We start from the raw sequence: 20,895 nt of genomic DNA on the forward strand, positions 1-20,895 counted from the left end.
GTTGCTGCAAAGCCTCCAAATATTGGGCATTTAGGAAGAGTTCAGACATCTGAAAATGTCTTACCTTTGGCAAGACAAGGGTCTGGAGGAGAGACTACTAAAGACTTGCTTTTCATTAACACGAGCTAATTAAATCATTTAGCTAGCACTTACTGTACTGAGGGATGCAGCCTCATACTATTTTGGGGTTTCACTTGTTCTTCTGCCAAGTTCTAGTCTCCAAAACAGCTTTATTTTTGAGTGGGAGCTGAAGAATTTTGGACAGTGTTAAGCATCCATTGGATCCTCGAATTTGTGGCTAGGTTGTGCAACCTTACCCAGCCAATGTGACTGATTTTAGACATGTCTTGCAGGGTGGTGCAAGATGGCTTTGCTGCAGTGCAGGCTGGAGGAACAGCCCTGTGCACTGGGAATTGTGGTGTGAGAATTTAGTACAGTCATAAAAAAAGGCTTGTATGATGCAGCCATTTCTTTTAATTGGGTTGTTAATGTGAGCTGTGCTGTACTCTAGGGTTTCCTAAGAATGTTATTTATAGTGCTCTCAGTTTCTGAAAACCCAGTGTTTCTCAACAGCAGAGTTTCATCCTTTCTGTGTTTCCAGTATACAGTCTGGGAAAATGGGCTCTCTTCTGCTGTTGGTTCATTACTTTGCCATTATCTTCCTCTTGTCTGTATTGGATGTAGACTTTGTTTCCCTTTAATAAACTTATTTTTAGCTCAATAAAGCACATTTGAGATACCAGCCTTCCCAGGCAGCTGTGCTGCTGCCTAAGCAACCATATTCTTTCTGGAGCATTTCGTGCAGGGTAGTTTTCTTTCAACAAGTAGTAAAGCTGTCCAAGAATACATGCGGTGCCTGGACTAGAGTTTTGTTTCCCAGAAAGAGGTTGAAATCCTGAAAGCCAACAGGAAAGTCCCAACTGATTCCAGTGAAACAAGGATGGCAGCAGCAGGTACACAGTCCTAACATAAGTGCTGGGATGTGGGCACATGGCACGCAGAGCACAGCTCTGCCCCAGCTATTCACCTGCACAAGCCTGTGTGATTGTTCCCTGCTCATCCCTCTCTCTTTCAGGCTCAGTCACGAGGTGATGCTGTATCTGTTCCTCCATATCTCAGTGTAGCTGACATGGGCTGGTAGAGGCTTGGGGGAGGTTTGCTGAGCAAGGCTAATGAGAAAAGAGAGAAATCTGCAACAAGACCAGAGAGGAGACTTAGTACTGAGGCAGTTTGTGCAGAAGAGTCAAACAACTGAAAACAGAGGTTATAATGTGTATAAAACTGCAGAGATCATGCCTTGCTGTTTGCTTGACTAATTCAGGGGAGAATCAGGGTGTGTGGGATTAGGCTTTTCCTTTGTTGCTGCTGCCAGGTTTAGTTCAGTTCAACTTCAGCAGAGCTCTGCCTGTTGAGAACACAACTCCAGGACCTTTCCCAAGGGCAGTGCAGAGCATGCAGGTACCAGTGAGGCACATGGAGTTGTTATACATGGTGCTTTCCTCCAGCATGGCTCCCCAGGGCTGGCTATGCACTACTGCTAGCAGTTAACTTTCCCCAATGGGGATTTTTCCCTATTTATTGCATAGGAGAAATGTGGGGAAGAAGGATGCTGAGCCTGTTGTTGCAGCCTGGGGAATGAAGGGAGATGGGCTGGGGCCTGGGGCTTGTTCCTGGCTGGCCCTCAGCAGCTCATGCAGGTTTTGTTTGCTCAGGCTAGTTCCTTCCATTAAACGGTTGCCCTGAGGGACATTCCACCTGCAATCTCATTTCTGTAATAATTTTCTCTTTGTTATTTTGTTGATTTTTCTTATCCCTGCTGCTGTCATTTCTATTATCCAGGCTCCTAACTGACTGCCCAGTGCTGGTCACACACAACACCAGAGCTCAGCTTTTATTCTTATGCTCAGGAGCTTACACGTGTCTTTTGCAAAATGCCACGTGTGTCAGTGCCTCTGTACCACTGGGACTGCTGCACTCATTGCTCCTGGAAATGGTGCCTCCTCCCATGATTGGCAATGGAAGGTCTCACCTCTAATTTACAGCACTCATAACACATCTGTGCCCGCCTGGAACGTCTTGATGGAAATGGCTACAGTGAGAGATGGGCAGAAAATGTGCAGGAGGACAAGCACAGAGGAGTGCTAGCAGCCTCTGCACCACAGCAAGAGAGAATTTTAAGGACAGAGCTTTGCAGATGTGTATGGCAGTTTGCCTCAGGTTTGGAAGAAGGTGCACAACTTAAGAAGTGAATACAGAGGGGCGCTGTGGTCCAACTGAAAATGGAGGACGGTGAGGAAGAGGAAAGTCCAGGAGGGTGCACCTCTGAAGTGATACAGGCAGACTGGTAACAGCAGACAAGGAGAATCATGAGGTACTCGACAACTTTCTTGCTTCAGTCTTCACTAGTAACTGCTCTACGTGCAGCTCTCCAGAGACCTGAGGGTGGCCTGTCTACCTGAAGGGGGAGCGACTGACTCTTATAGCAGGGGCTGTTGTGATAGGACAAGGGGAAATGGCTTCAAATTAAAAGAGGGGAGATTTAGGTTGGATGTAAGGGAGAAGTTTTTTACAATAAGGGCGGTGAGGCACTGGCACAGGTTGCCCAGAGAGGTGGTGGTGCCCCATCCCTGGAGATGCTCAAGGTCGGGCTGGATGGGCTCTGAGCACCTGATGGAGCTGTGGGTGTCCCTGCTCAGTGCAGAGGGGTTGGACTGATGGCCTTTAGGGCGCCCTTCCAACTCACGTGATTCTATGAGTAGTACTGGATGTGACATGAGAGCTAGCAGGGATGGGACTGGCAAGGACTTCAGAGTGAAAGCCAAGAGCTGAGGGCCCTTCTTGCCCTGCTTTCTCCATCGTGAGGATGTGATACAGGGAGGCTGTGGAGCAAGGCTGGCTCTGCCCATCTGGGTGCTGTGGAGCTGTGCTCCTGCGCTGCCTGCTGCGTGAGAACCAGCAAATGAGAGCACAAAGGAAGAGCTGACACAATGCAATGATAAATTGTTCAAACAAACAGAAATTAAGTGAGGGCTGCTGTGCTCCTGCCTTGGCCGTTGCTCACTGCATGCATTGGAGGTGCCCTATTTATTGTCTGAGCTCCCTCAGACTCATTTTGAATTTAACAGAACTCTACTTATACCATTTACTGCACTCTCAGTTGCATCTGAATCAATCCATAGGATCCAAACCACCCACATCTGCATAATCCACACTTCAGATCCAATCTTGACAGCTTGGATATCAGTGATAGGATGAGAGGGAATGGCCTCAAGTTGCCCTGGGGAGATTCAGGCTGGATATTAGGAAAAATGTCTCTGTAGGAGTGGTGAGGCAGTAGCACAGAAGAGTGGTAGAGTTCCTGGAGGAGTTCAAGAACTGTGGAGATGTGGTACTTAGGGACATGGTTAGTAGGCAGTCTTAGTGGTAAGTGGATGATTGGACTTGATGATCTTAGAGGTCTTTTCCAACCTTAATGATTTTATGATGTAGGCAGGAGTTTGGGGAGGGGTTTGAGGGACAGGATGTGGGCCATATAGGGAAATAAGAGATGGAGTAATAAGACCAATGCCCCTCCTGTGCTATGGGGCATCAGGACACCCTGCACACCATAGTGTGCAGATGTTTCTCATTATTAAAATGAATGATGTGCAGGTGGGGATCTGCACAGTGCCCAGGCACAACACATTCCTGGTAGTGGGCTTCTAGGCACTGCTACTTGAATAACAATAATTAATGTCACTGGAGGGAATGCTGCTGCCCAAATGACTCACTTGTGGCTTTGTTTTAACCATTACAACATTGCAGAACTAATGGGCAGTCGCTCACATTACAGTGGTGTCCTTATCACAAATGAATGCACACGCTGAGCTTTATTTTTTGTGATGTTGCTGGGCTGGCAGATAATGAGAGAGGAGAAAATTCTTCTGCAAATTGCAACATAGAAAAAAACAAAATGAGTAGGAATTGGAGGAGCTTGTGAATGACCTGCTGCTCAAAGGTTCACAGCTCTCAGTGCTGGTCAGAGCCAGTGAAACATGAGTCAGGCTTCAGTCATTTCCCCTTGTGAAAAAGCTTTACTAACAGTGTGTGGCTTGGAAATGAGAAGGCAATGAGTTAAACACAAAAAGAGGAAAGGAAAGCAAGAGAGAGAAAGGGGAGGAAGAAAGGGGAAAAAAAAATTGATATGTAAATCTGAAGCTGCTTGGATGGGTTGGAGCAAGAGGGGCTGACTGGCCAGTGTTGGTGCTATGCCTGCTGCCCAGGGCAGGCTGTTCCATGCCCTCCACCCTCTGGTGGAGAATCTTTTCCTAACACCCCCAACTCTGCTCCATGCTGTTCCCTCGGGCACTGTTGTTGAGGTGTGTGGCCATGTTGGGTGCCTTGGGTGCTGCTTGGTGTCACAAACATTCAGCAGGGCTATTCAGTGTGGTCCTAAGGAGCATCCAGCAAGGTGGTAGACAGCAAGAGCAAAATAGGCGTAAGGAAAGAGTTTTGCCTGTGTGGGTCACTGGGCATCTGCAATTGCTCTGGCAGACACTGCTCTCTGCACAGGATTCCCTTTGATCAGTACTAGCTTTGTTTGTTTTGTTAGCCCTCTACCTTTCCTTTAAAAGTGGTCTGAAACTGCTCCCACTAACATGTGTGCAAGTGTGTCCTCCTATACCCCCCACCCGCTGCAGTCTTCTGGTCATTCATTCACCAGTGTCAGTGCTGAACTCTGTTTCCAAGAGCTAAATAAAAACACTAAAAGAGCAGCTTTGAGTTGATAGGAGCTGTAAGTCACAGATAACAATTTAGAAATATATTTATTTATTTTACTTAAGCATGTCACTAATGCCACCTTCATTTGCTGAAGTCTTTTTACAGTCTGCTCAGCCTGCAATCTGCCTGCTTTGCTTTCAGTGTTCTGCTGGGCCAAACTGGGACAGCACCTGAGATCAGCTCTGCTGGCTGCTTTTTGTGCTTAGTTTCACTTGGAGGGTCTCTGCCATGATGTTTGCGTAGAAACAGTGCAGAGATGTGGTTATTTATTTAAACCATCTGTTTCCATTGGCATGAAGATAGCCCATTGCAGTATTTCTCTTGGTCTTCAGACTCTTTGCACACCTGGCAGTGACTGCACTAGTTAGCACATCCAAGTAACAGATCCTGCTGTTACCAACAGATCATGCTTGTTTTGTGCAGGTATAAATAACGACTGTTGTTGAAAGCAGTGCCCTTTTTCTGTTCTCCACTCCAAATTTTTCTGCTCCCAGCCTGGGAATAGTAGAGGAATTACTACCCAGTGGATTGGACTTCAAACTGGCATTTCTACAGCAGTTTGTATCGGCCTCTCTCTTCCAGCAAAAGCTTTTTGTGTTTGGTGCAAGACAAATATGGGCTCTAACTGTCTACATGTCTGTGTGTTACTGACTTCTCCAAAAAAGCCAACAGAATTACAGAGTCAGGGCAAAAACCAGCACTGAGCAGCTGCCATGTCGTTCCCTGCTGGGGCTGCCTGGCTTTTCAGGACCTGTTATTCCCTAACTAAAATGTCTCCGTTAGTCCTGCTTCCCATCTGGCTGAAATTGGATTTGTTTGGGGATCTCTTGAATGGTGACCTTTGGTGAGCTTTGGTGGGTGCTGCCTCTTGAATATGTGTGTTCTGCTTTCTTTTCCACCCTACAGGAGGTGACATGAACGCAGTCCCTGCTACCGAAGCTTGTGCTGGTAAATCAGAGGGGTTGGTGTGCTTGAGGTGCAAGAAGTGGATGAAAAAAAGGCAACAAGCTCTAACAACACTGTAAGGTGTTTCCCTTGCCAGCCAGGTAAGCGTTGCTGCCACTCACTCAGCCATTTGCACACAACAAACAGCTTGCTTCTCCCTTTCCATGAGTGGAGCCCTTGGTTAGCACTAAATTGTGTGTGAGGCTGAAACCATTCATCTGCAATCAGGCAACAAAATCAAACTTGTTTAATGGTTATGTCCAGACAGTAAGAATAAAGCCAGTGTGACTGCGCTAGCAACATGGATAACAACAGCATGATACATCCTTGAGCGATTTGGCTGCACGCTCGCCTCCCCAGCCAGCTGGCAGCACCCACAGCCAGCACTGCCTGCAGCCACATGCTGTTACTCAGCCCCTTTTCTGCAGATATAAAAAAACCCTTGGTTTCCTTCATCCATTTCCTCTGGCCCTCCCCCATGGCGATCCTGCCCACAGCTGATGTGCAGGCTATGAGCACCACAGCCCAGATGGAGGCTGGGTGCTGCAGGTGGGATACATACCTGGTGTTCTACAGTCCCTTTAGTGTCACCTTTGCAGTCACCTTTACCACCAGTGGTGAACAGCGAAGCCTCCAAGCAGCAATTCAGCGAGACTGGGTGGCTTTGCAGGGAGCCTGTGCCTGTGCCCTTGTCGTCCTTAGAGAACAGGCACAAACCATCCTGGGAGCCCAGCTGGAAGAGACTGCATCTCACATCTCGGCTCTCACCACCAGCTACGAGTAATGATTGTATTTGCTCCTATTTTCTTTTCCTGGTCCCAACATTCTGGACTTCTTTTGTATAGCATGAAACCACCGCAGCAGCAGGGCTGGCCAGGGGCTCCTCTCTTGCCGCCCTGTATCTGTGGGGGAGTGAAACTTTGAGGAAATCAGTGCATTGGTCACATCTTCCCTCAGAAAAACAGTTTGTTGTTAAGGGCTCTGTTAAGGTAGGGGCTGCTCCCCTCCATTATATAGGAGACTGAAACCCCCCAACCCGCCCCCTGGTCAGCACCCACCCACCAGAGCTTCTGCCCTTGGAGTTGCACCCTGGTTGCCAGAGGCTTTTGTGTCTGTTGGGCATCCCCAGGGAGCTCAGGGGCTCTCTGCTGCTGACTGTGGGCACTGCCACAACAGCCCTTGGCTCCAGCCAAACTGAAACATAAACTGCAAAATACAAATGATGTGTGTTAGGTGGGGAAAGGCAGCAAGTGGCAGCAAGTGACAGCAATGTTTGCAATTGCACTGTTAAGGCAATTAGCCTGTCTGGTCCTTGGCAGTAAGGCTGTGTAAAAATGCATGCCTTCATCTCAACTGGGAACTGGATGGGGACCTGGGTGTGCCATGATGAGGCTTTTCATCTTTTTGACACAGCAAAAGCACTGGTCTGGGTGCTGGGGCCTTGATATTGAGCACCCTCTTGCATTTGTCCAGCTTGCAAACAGAAAACAAGAGTTAGCATGATAGCACAAATACTTGGAAAGCAATTCTACTGTAAGATGTGTTAAAATATCCTTGACTCCAAAAAAAAAAAAAAAAAAACAACCAGAACAACTGTACAGGAGTGAGTGATGGTGGGAAAGCTATCAAATGCCCAGGCCTGCCAGCGTTGAGCTGATAGTAAATGACCAGGTCACTGCAGCTCAGCAAGGCTCTGCTCAGCCTCTTCATCCAGCAAGGACAGCTCTCTCCTGGGATAAAGAAATAACCAGTGACAAAGGACTTCCTGGGATGACAGCAGTGACTTGTGCTTTGGTAAATTTGCTCAAACCTTAAGCTCTCTGCAGAATTCCGCAGTGTTTTGTAGCGAATACGTTACAGCATCAACCCAGCCTCCATAAAACCTGCATTTAAAAACTGATGCCTTTAAGTGGAAGAGGTAGTCTTAAGTGGCTGAGCTAGGCAATTAATTTCTAAGCATTTCCAGTCTGGACCAATCCAGCTGCTAAGCTCTTAGAAACACTGCCTTCAGTTAACACCTGTGAGACACCTGTGGTAGGTCACCATTACTCTTCCAGTTTGTACCAGGTGAGAAAACAGTCATGAATGAGGGTTTTTTTGTTGTTGTTGTTTAACTCAATTATACAATTGGAGTGAAGGCTCTCCTGGTTTGGAAGCTCCTATGGATGATACACGTGTGAGGAGTGCAGGCCCTGTTGGTGTAGGTCAGTGCTATTAATTGTTTGGCATCATCACCCAGCACAAACTGTGCTGTGGATACAAGCTCACCTGCTTTGTTTCCTATGGACCTGCAAAGGCCCAAATTAGCATACATGCATACAGAGAGTATTCATTGGGGAGAATCTCCAAAGTGAGATTAAAACCAGAAGTAAATACGCAAATATGTTGTGTTATTGCTTCTCCAGATGAAAAGAAGAGAACAGCAGTCCTCTCCTTCAGTTCACTCCTGGCATGTCCCTGTGCTGCTTCTCTGGCTGGAAGCAGGATCAGACAGGACATGGCGGAGCCTCTTGGAGCCTTAATTAATGTTATTTAGAAAAAAAACATTTTGTCCCATGGTGTATTCTTAAAAAAGAAGCAGAACAAAAAACAAGCCATACAACAAAAAAAAACACTAGTAAAAATGTACATCTTGTCTCTTCCATCTGTGCAATGGGTATAAAAACCAGACAGTTGCTACCTGCTGTTATAGCGACAGGGCAAGAAAGGGCACGAGTGTGAAGACCTGTATATACACAGCCCACATCTCTGCATTAAAGCTGTTACCAGCTCTTCCTGGCTGGTGGGCAGGAGCAGCTGAGGTAGCTGCGGTGACAGCTGCAGTCCAGAGAGCTTCTTCAAGCTGTAATGTTTTCTTTATGAGGCAGTCATTTCTGCAAGGGGTTGGCTTTTATATGTATCACCATAACGAAAATTTTAAAAAACACTCAGTGTTCCTGCACGTATTTTTCCTGTTGCTGTTGTGCCCAGCCCTGAAAGAAGGGGAAGGTGTTCAGTGATGTCCCTCAAACACCATGCCTGCACCTCGATGGGCTTTGACTGCTGCACTGACAGCACAAGCACTGCAGGGAGCAAGTGGAAATGGGCCCTTGGGGCTCTTGGACCAGGAGAACGTTTCTGAGCTATTGCTGCTGCATGGCCCAGCCTATGTGTTGAGCACAGAGACCCTGTCACATCCACCAGAGGCAAACTGCTGTAGCTCTGAAACAAGAAACTGCGCATCTTCACCAGGATGCATTTTGCCTTGAGAGCTGGAAAGAAAAGGTTGTAACGTTAAGAGCATCTAAGAAATACCACGTATTGCTTTTCCATAGCAAAGGTAAGAGATCTGGGCAAATACTGCTGGTACCTGCAGTTTGGGGGAGACTACATTAGTGGTTAGCAGCTAAGCCTTTCCCCACTGGTGAGTTGTTGCACAGCCCTCAGCAGTCAGTGCTTAGAAGCACACTCAAAAGCTCCAGTCGTTCCCCCTGCACCCAGAGCAACGTGAGAGTCCGCTGTGTTCCTTAATAACCCGGCACAGATGGTACATTGCATGCTTTGGAGGACTCTGACCCGCTTCTCTGCTTAGTGCAAAACCTGCTGCTGCTTCTCAGTGACAGAAAAACAAGAAAATGTCCTGTTTGGGCTAGATTGAGGTCTGTAATCCTGGTGCCATCAGTCAGATCAAAAGGCCAGTTCCTTAAAAAGGAAAAAGCTCAGCTGTAATACCATGAATATATACACATGGATAAAGCAGAGGAGGCTTTGACGTTCAGAGCTCTTTGTGCAACATTCCTGTCATGTCACAAACACATCAGCCTAAATGCTTTACTCATTGTGTTACACTCCAAAGCAGGGCCTGATGCTGCCCATGAAGACCAACAGCACGCAGAGCTGCCACGTGCTTTGCAAAACTTGACCTCAACCAGACAGCTTGGTAACAGTGCAGGTACATGGTTTAACATCATATACCTTCAGAACCGGGAGAATCAATGCAGACTTTCATTTTAGGGTCATTTTCCTACTGAGCACCATTCATCCTGAGGATCAAATCTGTACTTTGACATATTTATAGTAAAAACTTTGGTGCAAAGTTGTGACCGTAGGCATGTGCGTGAATTTCTGAATCAAAGAGCCCATGTGCCCCTATCACTACCTTAAAGGATCAGTTTGGGATGTTATCCAGAAATACAGCCCAACAAACAGCAGCCCTTAAGACAAACAAGCTTTAAACTGCATTTCTTTGTTTGTATCATTAGATATGATGCAGCCAAAGTTCATAGTCGCAAGGCTGAACACTGGCTAGCTGGAAAAGCTGTAACAAATGAATGGTGTCGCTAAATTAAACCTATGTTGGCTAACAGCTATGGGCTGCAGTGGCATTCAGAGCCATGGAGTGTGCAATTCTCTGGCCACCACCAGGACGGGGGCACGCAGGTGGTTTGTGGCTGCTGAGAGAGCTTTGGTAGTGCTCTTGCTCCCAGCATGCATGATGGGTTTCTTTCCCTTTGCTCACTTTTTTGGGCATCACACATAACAGGCAATGCATATGGGCTCCCTGTCCCTTCCATCTCCTCTTCTTCCCCTCAGCTTACATTCAGAAACACAGAGAAGGGTGCAGAATTCTGGTAAGCAACGTTTTGCCCTTGATATATAAAAGTGTATTTTGCAAAGATGGTGGTGTGGGTAGAAGGGATGTTCTTCAAAGACAGGTTTTACATATGAGATTGCATGTTGGGTCTGCTCTCTCCAGCAGCATTCTTTGGGAACAGCACAGTGCCACACCACCTGTGTGACTTTGGTGATACGCTACAAGAGAAGCGGCTTCATTTGGACAAGGAAACGCCAGCATGGCACCCGTGGCATCGTCACTGCAAGCAGAAATGTAAGCAAGAGCAAAAAGCTTGGTTTGGGGTATTGCTGAAGCAGTAGGCAAATATGCAGCTGTGATGCTGAGATCAGGGTGCCCCTGCTCCTGAACCCACTCACAGTCTGGACTGGCAGAAACCTTTGTGCTTGCAGCTTTGCATCATATCCTCTCTCTTTCTCCCTCTCTCCCCCAGAGCAATGCCATGTGGCTTCTGCATTTTTTTATTCCCTTGTCCGCCTGTTTTTCTCGTATGTGTGGGCTGGAGATTTGGTCACGCTGTGTGCCTGCAGACTCACCCACAGGACAGATAGGAAAGAGCAGGAAGGCAGTGTTGTTCCTGGAAATGTAGCTCTTGGGCTGCAGTTACACATAGAAACTCGGTGTGTGTGCTGGCGTGTTGCTGCATATGACAGCAGGCATCACTCCCAGTCATTACCAGGTCTGGATGCCACGGTGTGACAGCCCGTTCTCTTGGTTATCACCACACTTGTGTGCTACCTAGAAATACATCACCCAGCTGCCTTACCTGTGAAATGCCAGTGGGCTGCTGGAGAGTGCTCTGCTTTGCAGGGGGAGAGCACTGGGCTCCTTCTCCCCGGGCGGGCTTTCTCCCTCCACACGAGTGAAAGGCAGGGCAGGAACCTGCTCATCTCCTCGTTCTGCCTTCTGCAGTGGGCAGCACGTAGCCGGGGCTCCCTCCCCTTGGGACCCACCCTGTGTGCTACCTCCACGTGCTCCGAAACGCTTCTTACGGCGCTGGCAGCGTGTTTGTGAGGTCTGCTGGGACAGTCAGGCTGGCTTTAAGTTGGGCTTGGAGCTGAGAAAAGCTCAGGAACAGAAAGCATTTTAAAACCATGTTTCACAGAAGACTTGATCTGAGCTCCATTTGCAGCACTTGCAAGGCAGCATTTTGTCAGCATTGAACCTCCAGCTGCTCAGTTATCATTTCACTCAGCTCAGATGGAGGACACAGAGCAAGGGGGAGGTGGGATATTTCCCAAACATTCGTCTTTTTGGTTACACACCACCGTCGTGGTGTTTTGCTGACAAGCTGGAGCCCCACCCCAGCGATTCAGGCTCAGCCTTTGGGAGAAGAGTGAGACCGCTCTGAGGAAAATGATTTAAAATGCCTTCAGATGCCTTTTCACTTCTTTTTATTTAATTCCATAAATATTTTCATAAGGCTCAGTGTCTTTACAACACTTTTTTAAACACTTTTTTTTGTTTGTTTTATACACACAACTTTGACACTTGTTTGACAGGGTCAAACAGTCCAATATAAACAAAATAATAAAACTGGCAAGTGCGGATCAGCTGGGTTACCAAAATCCTTTTTTTTCTTTTTTTTTTTTCTTTTTTTTTTTTCTCTTACTGTTAAAACCCCGAAAGCACTAAAATATCAGTATTTGGCTTCAAACTAGAATTTTAAAAACCTTTTTTTTTTTTTTTAATTTTTTTTTTTTTAAATTCTCTGCTACAAGTCCCTGTCATCATAGTGCCTTTAGACTCCTACAGACTCTTCTTTTCTTCTCAAGGAAAAATAAGCTCAGTGATGCCATGCAGAACTTACAATAGCTACTAAATATACATGTTCCCTGAAATGTAGCTGCGATGAAAAGATGACAGAGCATAAAGAGAACAAAACCAGAAACCCAAAGCACCACAGTGTACTATCAATAACATTGCAATGGATGGCCAGTGACCATCCAGAAACTGAAACAGATTTCAAATATATTTCTCTATGTATTATTTTCTATTTACAACTGTTAGATGCACCTAGGTTGATCCTTGTTTGATTGTTTTGGAGAGGGTAGGGAGGCAAAAGTCTTGAATTTAGATCCTCTGTTCTAGAGTCTAGGTCAAGGGGTAATGCATGTCATTTACCTAGGGAAGAGGGTATTTTTGTTGTTTTCTTTTTTTCTATATATATATATAGTTTCAGCCAGAGAAAAACCGTAAACATGTAAGTTTGTTACAACTCTCTCATTTCTGCGTATGGAATGGTAAGTAAGTGGGTTCCTCCTGTCTGGCATTGAAATGAAAGTCTGTATCAGATGCTCGGTCAAAATCACCCCGATCTGACAGCATCTGTGCTGCTTCCAGCACTTTCAGACACAACGAGGCAGCCCAGCCCCGCTCCCTATTGGGAAAGCCACGGTGGGTAGTAAAAGTGGGACCCAGTGCTGGTTCTTCTTTGCGATAATGCTCCATCTCTTGCAGCACCTTGGCAATTTGTGGAAGGGAAGGGAAGGGCTTTCTTGAGCGCCATGTCTGAGAGCCAAGCCCCTCTTCCCTCTGGAACAAGCGGCTGCGGCTGCTCTGCCTGCCGCCCAGCTTCGGCAAGCGCTAGCGGCGCTCGTTTGTTTTGGCTTTCCACTTAAGAAGGAAGCTGCGAGTCCAACAAGTGGCCTTGTCAGATCGAGCGAGTCTTGAGTTATGATGCAAATAATGGTGTGGCGGTGGAGTTTCTTTTTTCCTAGCGCTGAATATTTAGGAAGCATCTTCTCATAAAAATTATGGATGTCTCATTCTCACTCTCTGAGGCACAAAACAGTAAATGAATAGGCTTAACTAATGTGCTTGTTACTTTTTTTTTTTTTTTTTCCCCTAAGCAATTAAAAAGGAAAAGGAATAAGTGAAATTTCCATCACGCTGACAACAGATTGTAATCTCTCTCTCTTTCTCTCTCTCTCTGCATCTCTCTCCAGCCATTCAGAAACAGTGAAACATTTCAGTTAACTTCTGCGAACCGATTCCATTCACTTCTCTAAATAACCCATTCTGTTAAGCAAACATAATAACTGCTACGTGTTCAGTATGAAAATCCAAGCGTAAAAATGCAAAGATACAAAAGAGTATAGAAATTAGCTGTGTTACAAAATTTGGTTGCCTCCTATGCGGGATTCTCAGTGTTTCGCTGCTGCCTGTCACAGAGGGGCCACTCCTCCTCTCCAAAATGCCAACCTGGCATTGTTGCATTGATGGGTTTATAGGTGACTCTTAGGTGCTGAGATCATTTTTGTACTTAAAGAAAAAATACAGCTGCTGCCTTCTAATGTGCCCTGAAATAACCCAAGCTCCATGGAAAGACTAAAATTGCACTCTCTGCTTTTGCCATTTTCTGAAGTGATAAAAAAACATTTATCCGTGCTACTGGCCTGAGGTGCTTACATGGGGTATCAAATTGGAAAGAAAAATATAAATATCATGATCTATTATTTCGACTCACATTTTTAAAGGAGGTTGCAGAATAGCTCTGCAAAGTTTAAATTCATCTTCTAAACCTGGTTAAACAATCCCAATTGTCCTAGTGCACAATGGTTTGTTTTATGAGCTTAAACATAAGCTTTTGTGCTTGGAAACGAATGTACTTAAGGCTAAAATTGTAGGAAGTGTCTTTGAAAATACAGCTATGAATCTCCAGAGGGAGAAAAAGAGAGAGAAAGAGATCTGGAGAATTCAGCTAATCGCTCCAGAGCCCGCTGACACCGATGCCACTGCAGTTCAGATTTAACTGGTTGGTGATTTGGATTGGGTCATGGGCATACGGCTGAACTGCTCGGGTCACATCCGTACCTTTCCTGAAAGGCAGTCCTCAACTCTTCTGCAGCTTTGGGTGCATTAAACACCGGGCAGATACTCCCAATTATCCTTCCGCTAATGGGTGCCTGCTACGCTTAGCCTGGGAGGCCAGTGCCGACGTGAAGCCGGCCATCTGACGTGCTACAGAGTCCAGCAGGCAGTGAGTGCGGGCACGGCCCTCGCTTCTGGGATCACTGCTCCTGCACACAGCCATTGGTGGTTCGTTAATGCAGCACTGTGTGGGCCGGAGTGCGGCCAACAGGATGGGACCTTAGTTCCTGAAGAAAGAAAAGTGGCCATTTGTTGGAGCCTAATAGCCAATTTTCTCTAGCTGGAATGGGGGGCATGAAGCCGTCAGTTTTTAAGCTTTTATCTTTGCACGGAAAACAAAGATAGCGGGCTTTTCAGAGAGTTGAGTCTCAGCTTAAAAAGAGAATGAATCCAAATCAAAGGTAACCCCACAGAAACAAAATTAAATGCAAAAGAAATAAAAGCCCCCAGTATTCTTTTCTCAGTCTTACTCTGAGCGTGATCACATCACACTGAATTGAGAAAAAGACAGTGCTTCAAAAATGCAATAAGTTAACTGAGGAAAACCCATCTCTCGCTTCCTAAATAGCTGCTACCCCTTCTGCTTGTTTTCACCTGCCCGCAACAAAACAGTTAAAGCCAGAGAAATACTGCGCAGCAGAGCATGGTGCACAAAGGGAGCACATCCAGACAGGCACGAGTCAGACCAGAGAATGCAGGACAGGGACGGGAAAGGATCGATGCTCTTCACTGAAATGATAACTCTGGGACAGCCAAGGAAGGGATGGAGAGGGAGGGAGACGGAGCAGAGATCTCCCAGCACCCCAAAAAACAAACAACCCCCCCATAAATAAAATAAAACAAAATATACACCAACATAGTCCATGAGGAACTTCGATGAAGAATTCACACAAGCAAGAAAGCATTCTGGGATGCCAATGACGACTTCAATGAAAATGAAGACAAAAAAAAAAAGAAAAAAAAACAATGTCCGACCAATGGAATAAAATAAAAAAGGTCACATGATTAGAAATCACTGGTGCTTCCTAGTATCTAGTAGCAGACTGCTTCCCAAAAACAACAAAAAAAGTTTTTGGTCCTTCTATATATATACATATATGTATATATATATGTATTATTTTTTAAATGTGTATATATATATATATGTATATATATTTAGTTGCAACAGTGCTTCTCCGAAAAAAGGTCCATCTATAAATATAATTTTATTTATTTTTATTTTTTTAAGTTCTTTTAAGTTAAAATTCTCCATCTCTCTAAGTATTATTTTTTGAATGGTGTTAACCTGCTGAAGTTTTGCCAGAATGGTGCCTGGCTGCGTCTGGGTTCGGTGAACTCGAAGACCTGGGACTGGGATATGCCATCTGTCACCATGTATTGTCCCTGATTTAATGGATCCTGGGGTGGTGGGTAGGCTGGAGGAACCGACTTGGAGTAGCTCACACCTGCATCGATGATTGGGGGGAAAAAGAAACAGATCAGTCAAAGTGCAATTGGGTCAATAGTCTTTCTCCGTCATGCTATCGCTTCTTATCACTTTATAACCAGGGTCCCAAACAACAGGGAGACATGCTAGAGACAGCAGATCTATGGAGAAGTGCAGCAGCTGACTGAACTCCCAGCTCAGAGGCTACCTACGCTAGACCACAAGCTGAAGATCAGGTAAAGATCCATTACTTTTTTGTATTGGCAGAGTTTTGCCTGCCCTCATGGAAAAGTCCTGCATGACCTAGCAAGACACAAACACGTGGCCAAGCCGTACACACTCAGTCACTCAGACAAAGGCGGAGAACCACTGCAGTTGATCCCGCTCTCAAATCTAGCACCTGCAGTTTCCAAGCTGGGTTTTGCCCTCCCTCCCACGTAAACTCAGCAGGCAGCTGTGTCCCAATGCATCCCTGTGACCGGCCCTGGGCACCAGCTCTTGTGCCAGAACGGGACAGAGCATGGCAGCCTGGGAGGAATCTCCTGCAGGGACCTGTGTCTCTTCAATGCTATTCAGCCGATACAAAGGGCAGCTCTTTATGTCAGAAGGTTTGTAGGACTTTTCCATAGGGTATTTGTGGTGGTGTTTTTTTTTAATTTACTGGTCTTGTTTCAGCCAAAAATGGCTATAGGCAATGCAGAAAAGGCAGCTTCTGCTCAATCCAAATGGGTAGCAATGGAAAGACTGGCAAGGATACATTGCCAGGGTCTGTCTGTGTCTTGGGGAACAATTCCCATGTGTGTGAGTCACAAGTTGTGTGCAGGAAAGGAGTAAGGGGACATTGCTCTGGCAGCTTTCTCACTAGGAAGGTGAGCTTCAGCAAGCTGGGACCTACACAGCCCATTGTAAAGGATGACGCACAAATTGCAGTTCTGGGTGAATGGGAGTGAAACGGGAGGGAGGCACGTAGCCCCCGAAGCACAGACTACAGGGAAAAGTCACAGAGCTACTTCTGCATTTCCTCTCCGCAATGCCATTGACGAGGGATAATCCCTCCTTCAGCCTCAGGGTGCTGTGATCAGCTGGAAGCCACAACTCCAGAAAAGGGCAGGAGCCGGGAGGAGCGGGGCTCTGAAGCAGGTTGCTGTAAGCTCTGGCCATCTCTGGATCCCCTCTGCTGCATGCAGAACTGCTCTTCCTTCTGTGGGGAGGGCAGCCCCGGCCGCATGACGGGTGGTAAGCTTCACAAGGGCCATCTCGAGGCCATTGCCTCCCTGGTTTTAACCGCAGGAGCGAGGTGACTCTACCAAGTAGACCAGTGTCCTCATCTGGAAAGCGGGATGGCATGACCCACCTACCTCACACGAGGGTTGTGAAGCTAAATTAATTAATGTTTGTAAAACACTTTGAGATCCTCGGCTGGGAAGGTGCTAGAGAAGGCAAAATATGGTGATTAGCACCCAGGTACCACAGCAGCGTGTGTCAAAGAAATGCGACTGCATTCAGTTAGCGGTTCCTACCCACATACAAACACATGCTTTGTGGGACCAGCACCGGCCGGCCCAGGAACAGGAGGGCTGCACACAGTTGGGTACTTACAGACAAAGGAAAAAGCCTCACAGAGTGCACTCATGGAGCTCACCTGACAATTTCTGTATGTTGCCATATTATAATCCAGGGCTTCTTTTAGATATGAAGCTACAGCTATAGGATGGCTTTAGGAGAGAGAATTAATTTGCTTCCCCCCTGCTGTAGAATTTACCAATCCTGAATTGCTAAAAACTTTAAAAAGGTTCGGACCAAATAGAGATACCATCTTGACTATATCTAACTGATTTCTCCTGCTTTGCAGCAAATACCATCAAACCATGCCTCTCTCTGTTCCCTACAGAGTAACCAAGGCCTTTCCTTATGGTGGATAAAAACTGCTCTATAGTTCATTACTTGTTAACCTTTAACAAATTCAACACAGTTAATATTTCAAACTCAGTTTAAAAGAGCAGTCTGGAATTGCTTTGCAGCTTTATCTGTTACTCTCATCAATGAGTTTCCTTCTCTGTCTTTCCCAAGAGCTCTCTAGCACATCTGCAGAGTAGAGTGGGGTCAGTGCTGGGACACCTGAGTCAATTTCTGTACCATCCTTCCTGGTGGGACCCAGCGCTCAGTTTGCACTTGCCACACAGTGACTTAAGCCAGTGATGTCGCACAAGAGCAAAGCATGGACTTGAGCTCACATCTACCCCACCTCTTCCCTCCCTTCTACTGCTGTCCTGCTCCAAGTTGCCTTGCTGGAAGGCAATTCAACATGTGAACAGAGCCTGGAGAGTAAACTTCTGAAGCCACACGTGTGAAGTCATTCCCATGAAGACCCCCAGCCATTGGTGCTTAGCTCACCAAGTGAGGAGAGGCTGGTAGGACTTTTAGAATCTGTGGCAAGATGAGGATATGGTTGTCCCTTACATGGCTGGTGTTGGGAAATAAATCCTTTTCTATTGGTACATGGTCTGGATCTTCGACCCGAAGTCGAAGCCACCAGCATAATTAAATAATGCTTCACAACACAAAAGAGCTGTGAATCTAAAGCTGCTACCAAAGGACACACAGCAGTTATTTCTAGCTTTGGAAGACCTCAACACCACAATGCTTCATAACACAGCTCTATGCCTTTTGCATCCTGTGGCTGCAGAATTGCAGCTAGCCTCATGATGCATCTGGTCTGCCATGCTGAGCCAGGCTGAGCTCTTTATTGTTTTTAAACCAATCTGTAGAGGGTGAACTGCTATTCTTTAATCACAACACAGAAATGCTAAGAAATCTCCTGGATCAGCAAAGTGTTACACACTTGGAAGGCTGGAGAAGTAGAGAAAAGACAGTCTGGCTAACATCCACTGACACTGATGGAATTACACTGCAAAGAATGTAATCCATAGTCTGTCTTCTCCAAAAGAGAAAAAAGCAGACTCCCCTGGCCAGATCACTAGCAAACCCCTTCAGTTCTTCCCCAGGAGAACCTCTTGGTCCAAACTCCTGGAAAGCCTCTACTCCCATCTGGAACATACCCATGCAAACACACATTGCCACATTCCTCGGTAAGGAAGCTCAGACCAATATTCTTCACAGTTTTTTGTCTGCCCCTTCTCAAGGATGTAGGGGTTGGTATCATTAGCATCTAAGTTGGATGAGCTTCAAAAGCTGGTTGGTTCTATTTGAATAAGCAGCCAAAGGTTTGAATATTTATCATATTTATCAAATGACGTCCATGGCCTAAATGATCAAAACTGTGCATCTCAACGGCATGCATAATCACTATGTGTTTGTGGGCATGCAAATAAAAACAATTGTGCTCTGGCAAGTCAGGCTGATAATTCCCTGAGAATACATTTTCTTATGAAGCAGTGATACAGCACTTTGCAAAAGCTAGAGGTGCCCCAAGAATGGCTTTGTTTTTGACATACCCGTGTTCTTGACAACGTGGAACACAGGAATTATGTGCGGGGGAGGCAGAGAAATTCACCTAATCTGAACATCTTCAAAAGCCAAAAAAGAGCAATTCTGGGAAAAAGTATGACAGGTTGCTGTTTTTCTGTTCCACTCTGAAGTGGTTTGTTCTCTCATCAGAACTCGGGGCTGTTGTGCAAAATTGTCTCTTGAGGGATTTTATATATGCAAAGCCATCACTTCACTGCAATTCAACAGAAAGAAACGAGCACGGCTCTTTTCCAATGCAATTTTGGGCTGCTTGGCGAACAGAATTCAAAGCAAAAAGGGAAAGAATCGATAGATAAGTAATGATTTCTACACACAGCTGCTGCACTGCCTTTCCGAGGCATCAGAAAGCAGCTATACACCAATGACCAGACTTGGAGCTCCTTCTGCTGGTTCATGCATAATTCTACACTGTAGCAGAACAGAAAGGCTGCAGCTGCATAGCAAGATTGTCTAGCAGGGTAGGGGTATGGAAATCTGTTCGGAACGAGCACAAAGAAAACTCCAGGGTTTATGCTTTGGCTAGACAAAACTGGTGAAGAGACATGCTGCACTGTCAGTTGAAGTCACGTCTATTTTTAGTGCTGGGATACGTCACTTGGAATCTTTTGAATATCTCGACTCAGAAGAAAACAAAAAGATCTATCATGGTCTCTTTTTTTCCTTCTAATTCTTTTTCTTCCCTCTATCTGAGGTTACAACAGGACTTGATTACCCTTGAAGATTTAGGAGCATGCTGTTTATTCACAGGCAATCCACACAGACATGTGCAGAGAGATCCAGTTACAACCTAGTGGGATGGCTCCATTAGCACTGTGTCTCGCCAGGGTGAATACAAAACATATTTACACACACACACAATACACTCAGATTTGCCTCTGTAATAACCATGGAACTTGCCTTACGTCTAGATAGTTATTCCACCCTCACTCTTTAAGTTTTTATCTTAGACTTTGATCAGGAGCTCTTTCATAGGCTTTTCTCCTACCTATCCATCTAGATTTTGTGCTGCTCGTTAGCCAGAGCTGCGTGGGAGACAATGAAATGTCACCACCTCATTTCCCTGCTGGCCGAGGGACTGCAGGCTGGGAGGGAAGCGGTGCTCTGCTGCAGAGCCTTCATTCCCTGCGATCTCAACAGCAGCTCCTGCATCTCAGAAATTCAGTTTCCTCATTAATATTGAAACCTATATACAACATAGGTAGCAGGGAACATACCTCAAGAACACTAATTGCTGTATGGTTAATTATTCCTGCAATAGTGACAAGTTTAGTTTGAAGAAACAAGAAGCCATGGCTCAATGGGTACAGCCCTTTGCTCTTCTTCAGCACGTTTCAACAGAGGATCTCAAAGCACCTCACCACTGTTCATTCGGTCACTGCTGTATTTAGAGTTAGCAAACTGTTCTGTATCTGACACCAGTTCTGCTGGGTGCAGGCTCTGTAGTTACAGCCAGAGGTGAGGATGGGGGCTGTGAGCAGGAAATGTCTGCCTCCAGCAGCAGTCCTGAGCAGCCATGGACTGCACTGCTTTTCACCTCCATGCTAAACTGTCTGACTCAAGTTCTGTCATACTCACCCCATTCAAGGGCATGATGTGGTGCATTAGCCATGGCTCTTTACACTGCAGGGGACTGCACTCAATGGTTTGGTAGAGGTAGATATTACCAGAAATGGTGCTGGTGAGGAGAACCTGCCTTAGCTCCCTTTTCTAGGCACCAGTCTAACTTCTCTGTCTTGGAGGAAAAGTGCTCACTGCTGCCCTGGGGGGACTCTGCAGCCTTGAGAAATGC

At 46.1% G+C, this 20,895-nt stretch overlaps 1 protein-coding gene and 1 long non-coding RNA gene across 17 annotated transcripts in view; one reads left to right on the plus strand and one right to left on the minus strand.

The window, feature by feature from the left end:
• Positions 1-20,895, plus strand: part of LOC149915994 (uncharacterized) — a 131,750-nt gene that overhangs the window by 108,448 nt on the left and 2,407 nt on the right. Inside the window, exons 1-4 of one of the 2 annotated variants that reach the window (XR_016471023.1) lie at positions 1,892-2,371; positions 5,668-5,807; positions 10,445-10,573; positions 15,740-15,853. This is a non-coding gene — a long non-coding RNA (uncharacterized LOC149915994). Of the gene's footprint in view, positions 1-1,891; positions 2,372-5,667; positions 5,808-10,444; positions 10,574-15,739; positions 15,854-20,895 lie in introns of those variants that run through there. The other variant, XR_016471024.1, reaches the window with a different exon arrangement.
• ARHGEF9 (Cdc42 guanine nucleotide exchange factor 9) overlaps positions 5,937-20,895 on the minus strand; it is a 191,730-nt gene continuing 176,771 nt past the window's right edge. For 8 of the 15 annotated variants that reach the window (XM_090150164.1, XM_090150158.1, XM_090150162.1 and 5 more), the window contains exon 10: positions 15,407-15,636. In XM_090150164.1, coding sequence (XP_090006290.1) covers positions 15,455-15,636 — 182 coding nt within the window. In that variant the 3' untranslated portion in view covers positions 15,407-15,454. Of the gene's footprint in view, positions 6,609-11,517; positions 13,097-13,138; positions 14,419-15,400; positions 15,637-20,895 lie in introns of those variants that run through there. The other 7 variants (XM_031594421.2, XM_031594419.2, XM_031594420.2 and 4 more) reach the window with 5 other exon arrangements.

Source organism: Phasianus colchicus, chromosome 14 (genome assembly GCF_987193195.1).
Source record: "Phasianus colchicus chromosome 14, bPhaCol1.hap1.1, whole genome shotgun sequence".
Taxonomy (NCBI): domain Eukaryota; kingdom Metazoa; phylum Chordata; class Aves; order Galliformes; family Phasianidae; genus Phasianus; species Phasianus colchicus.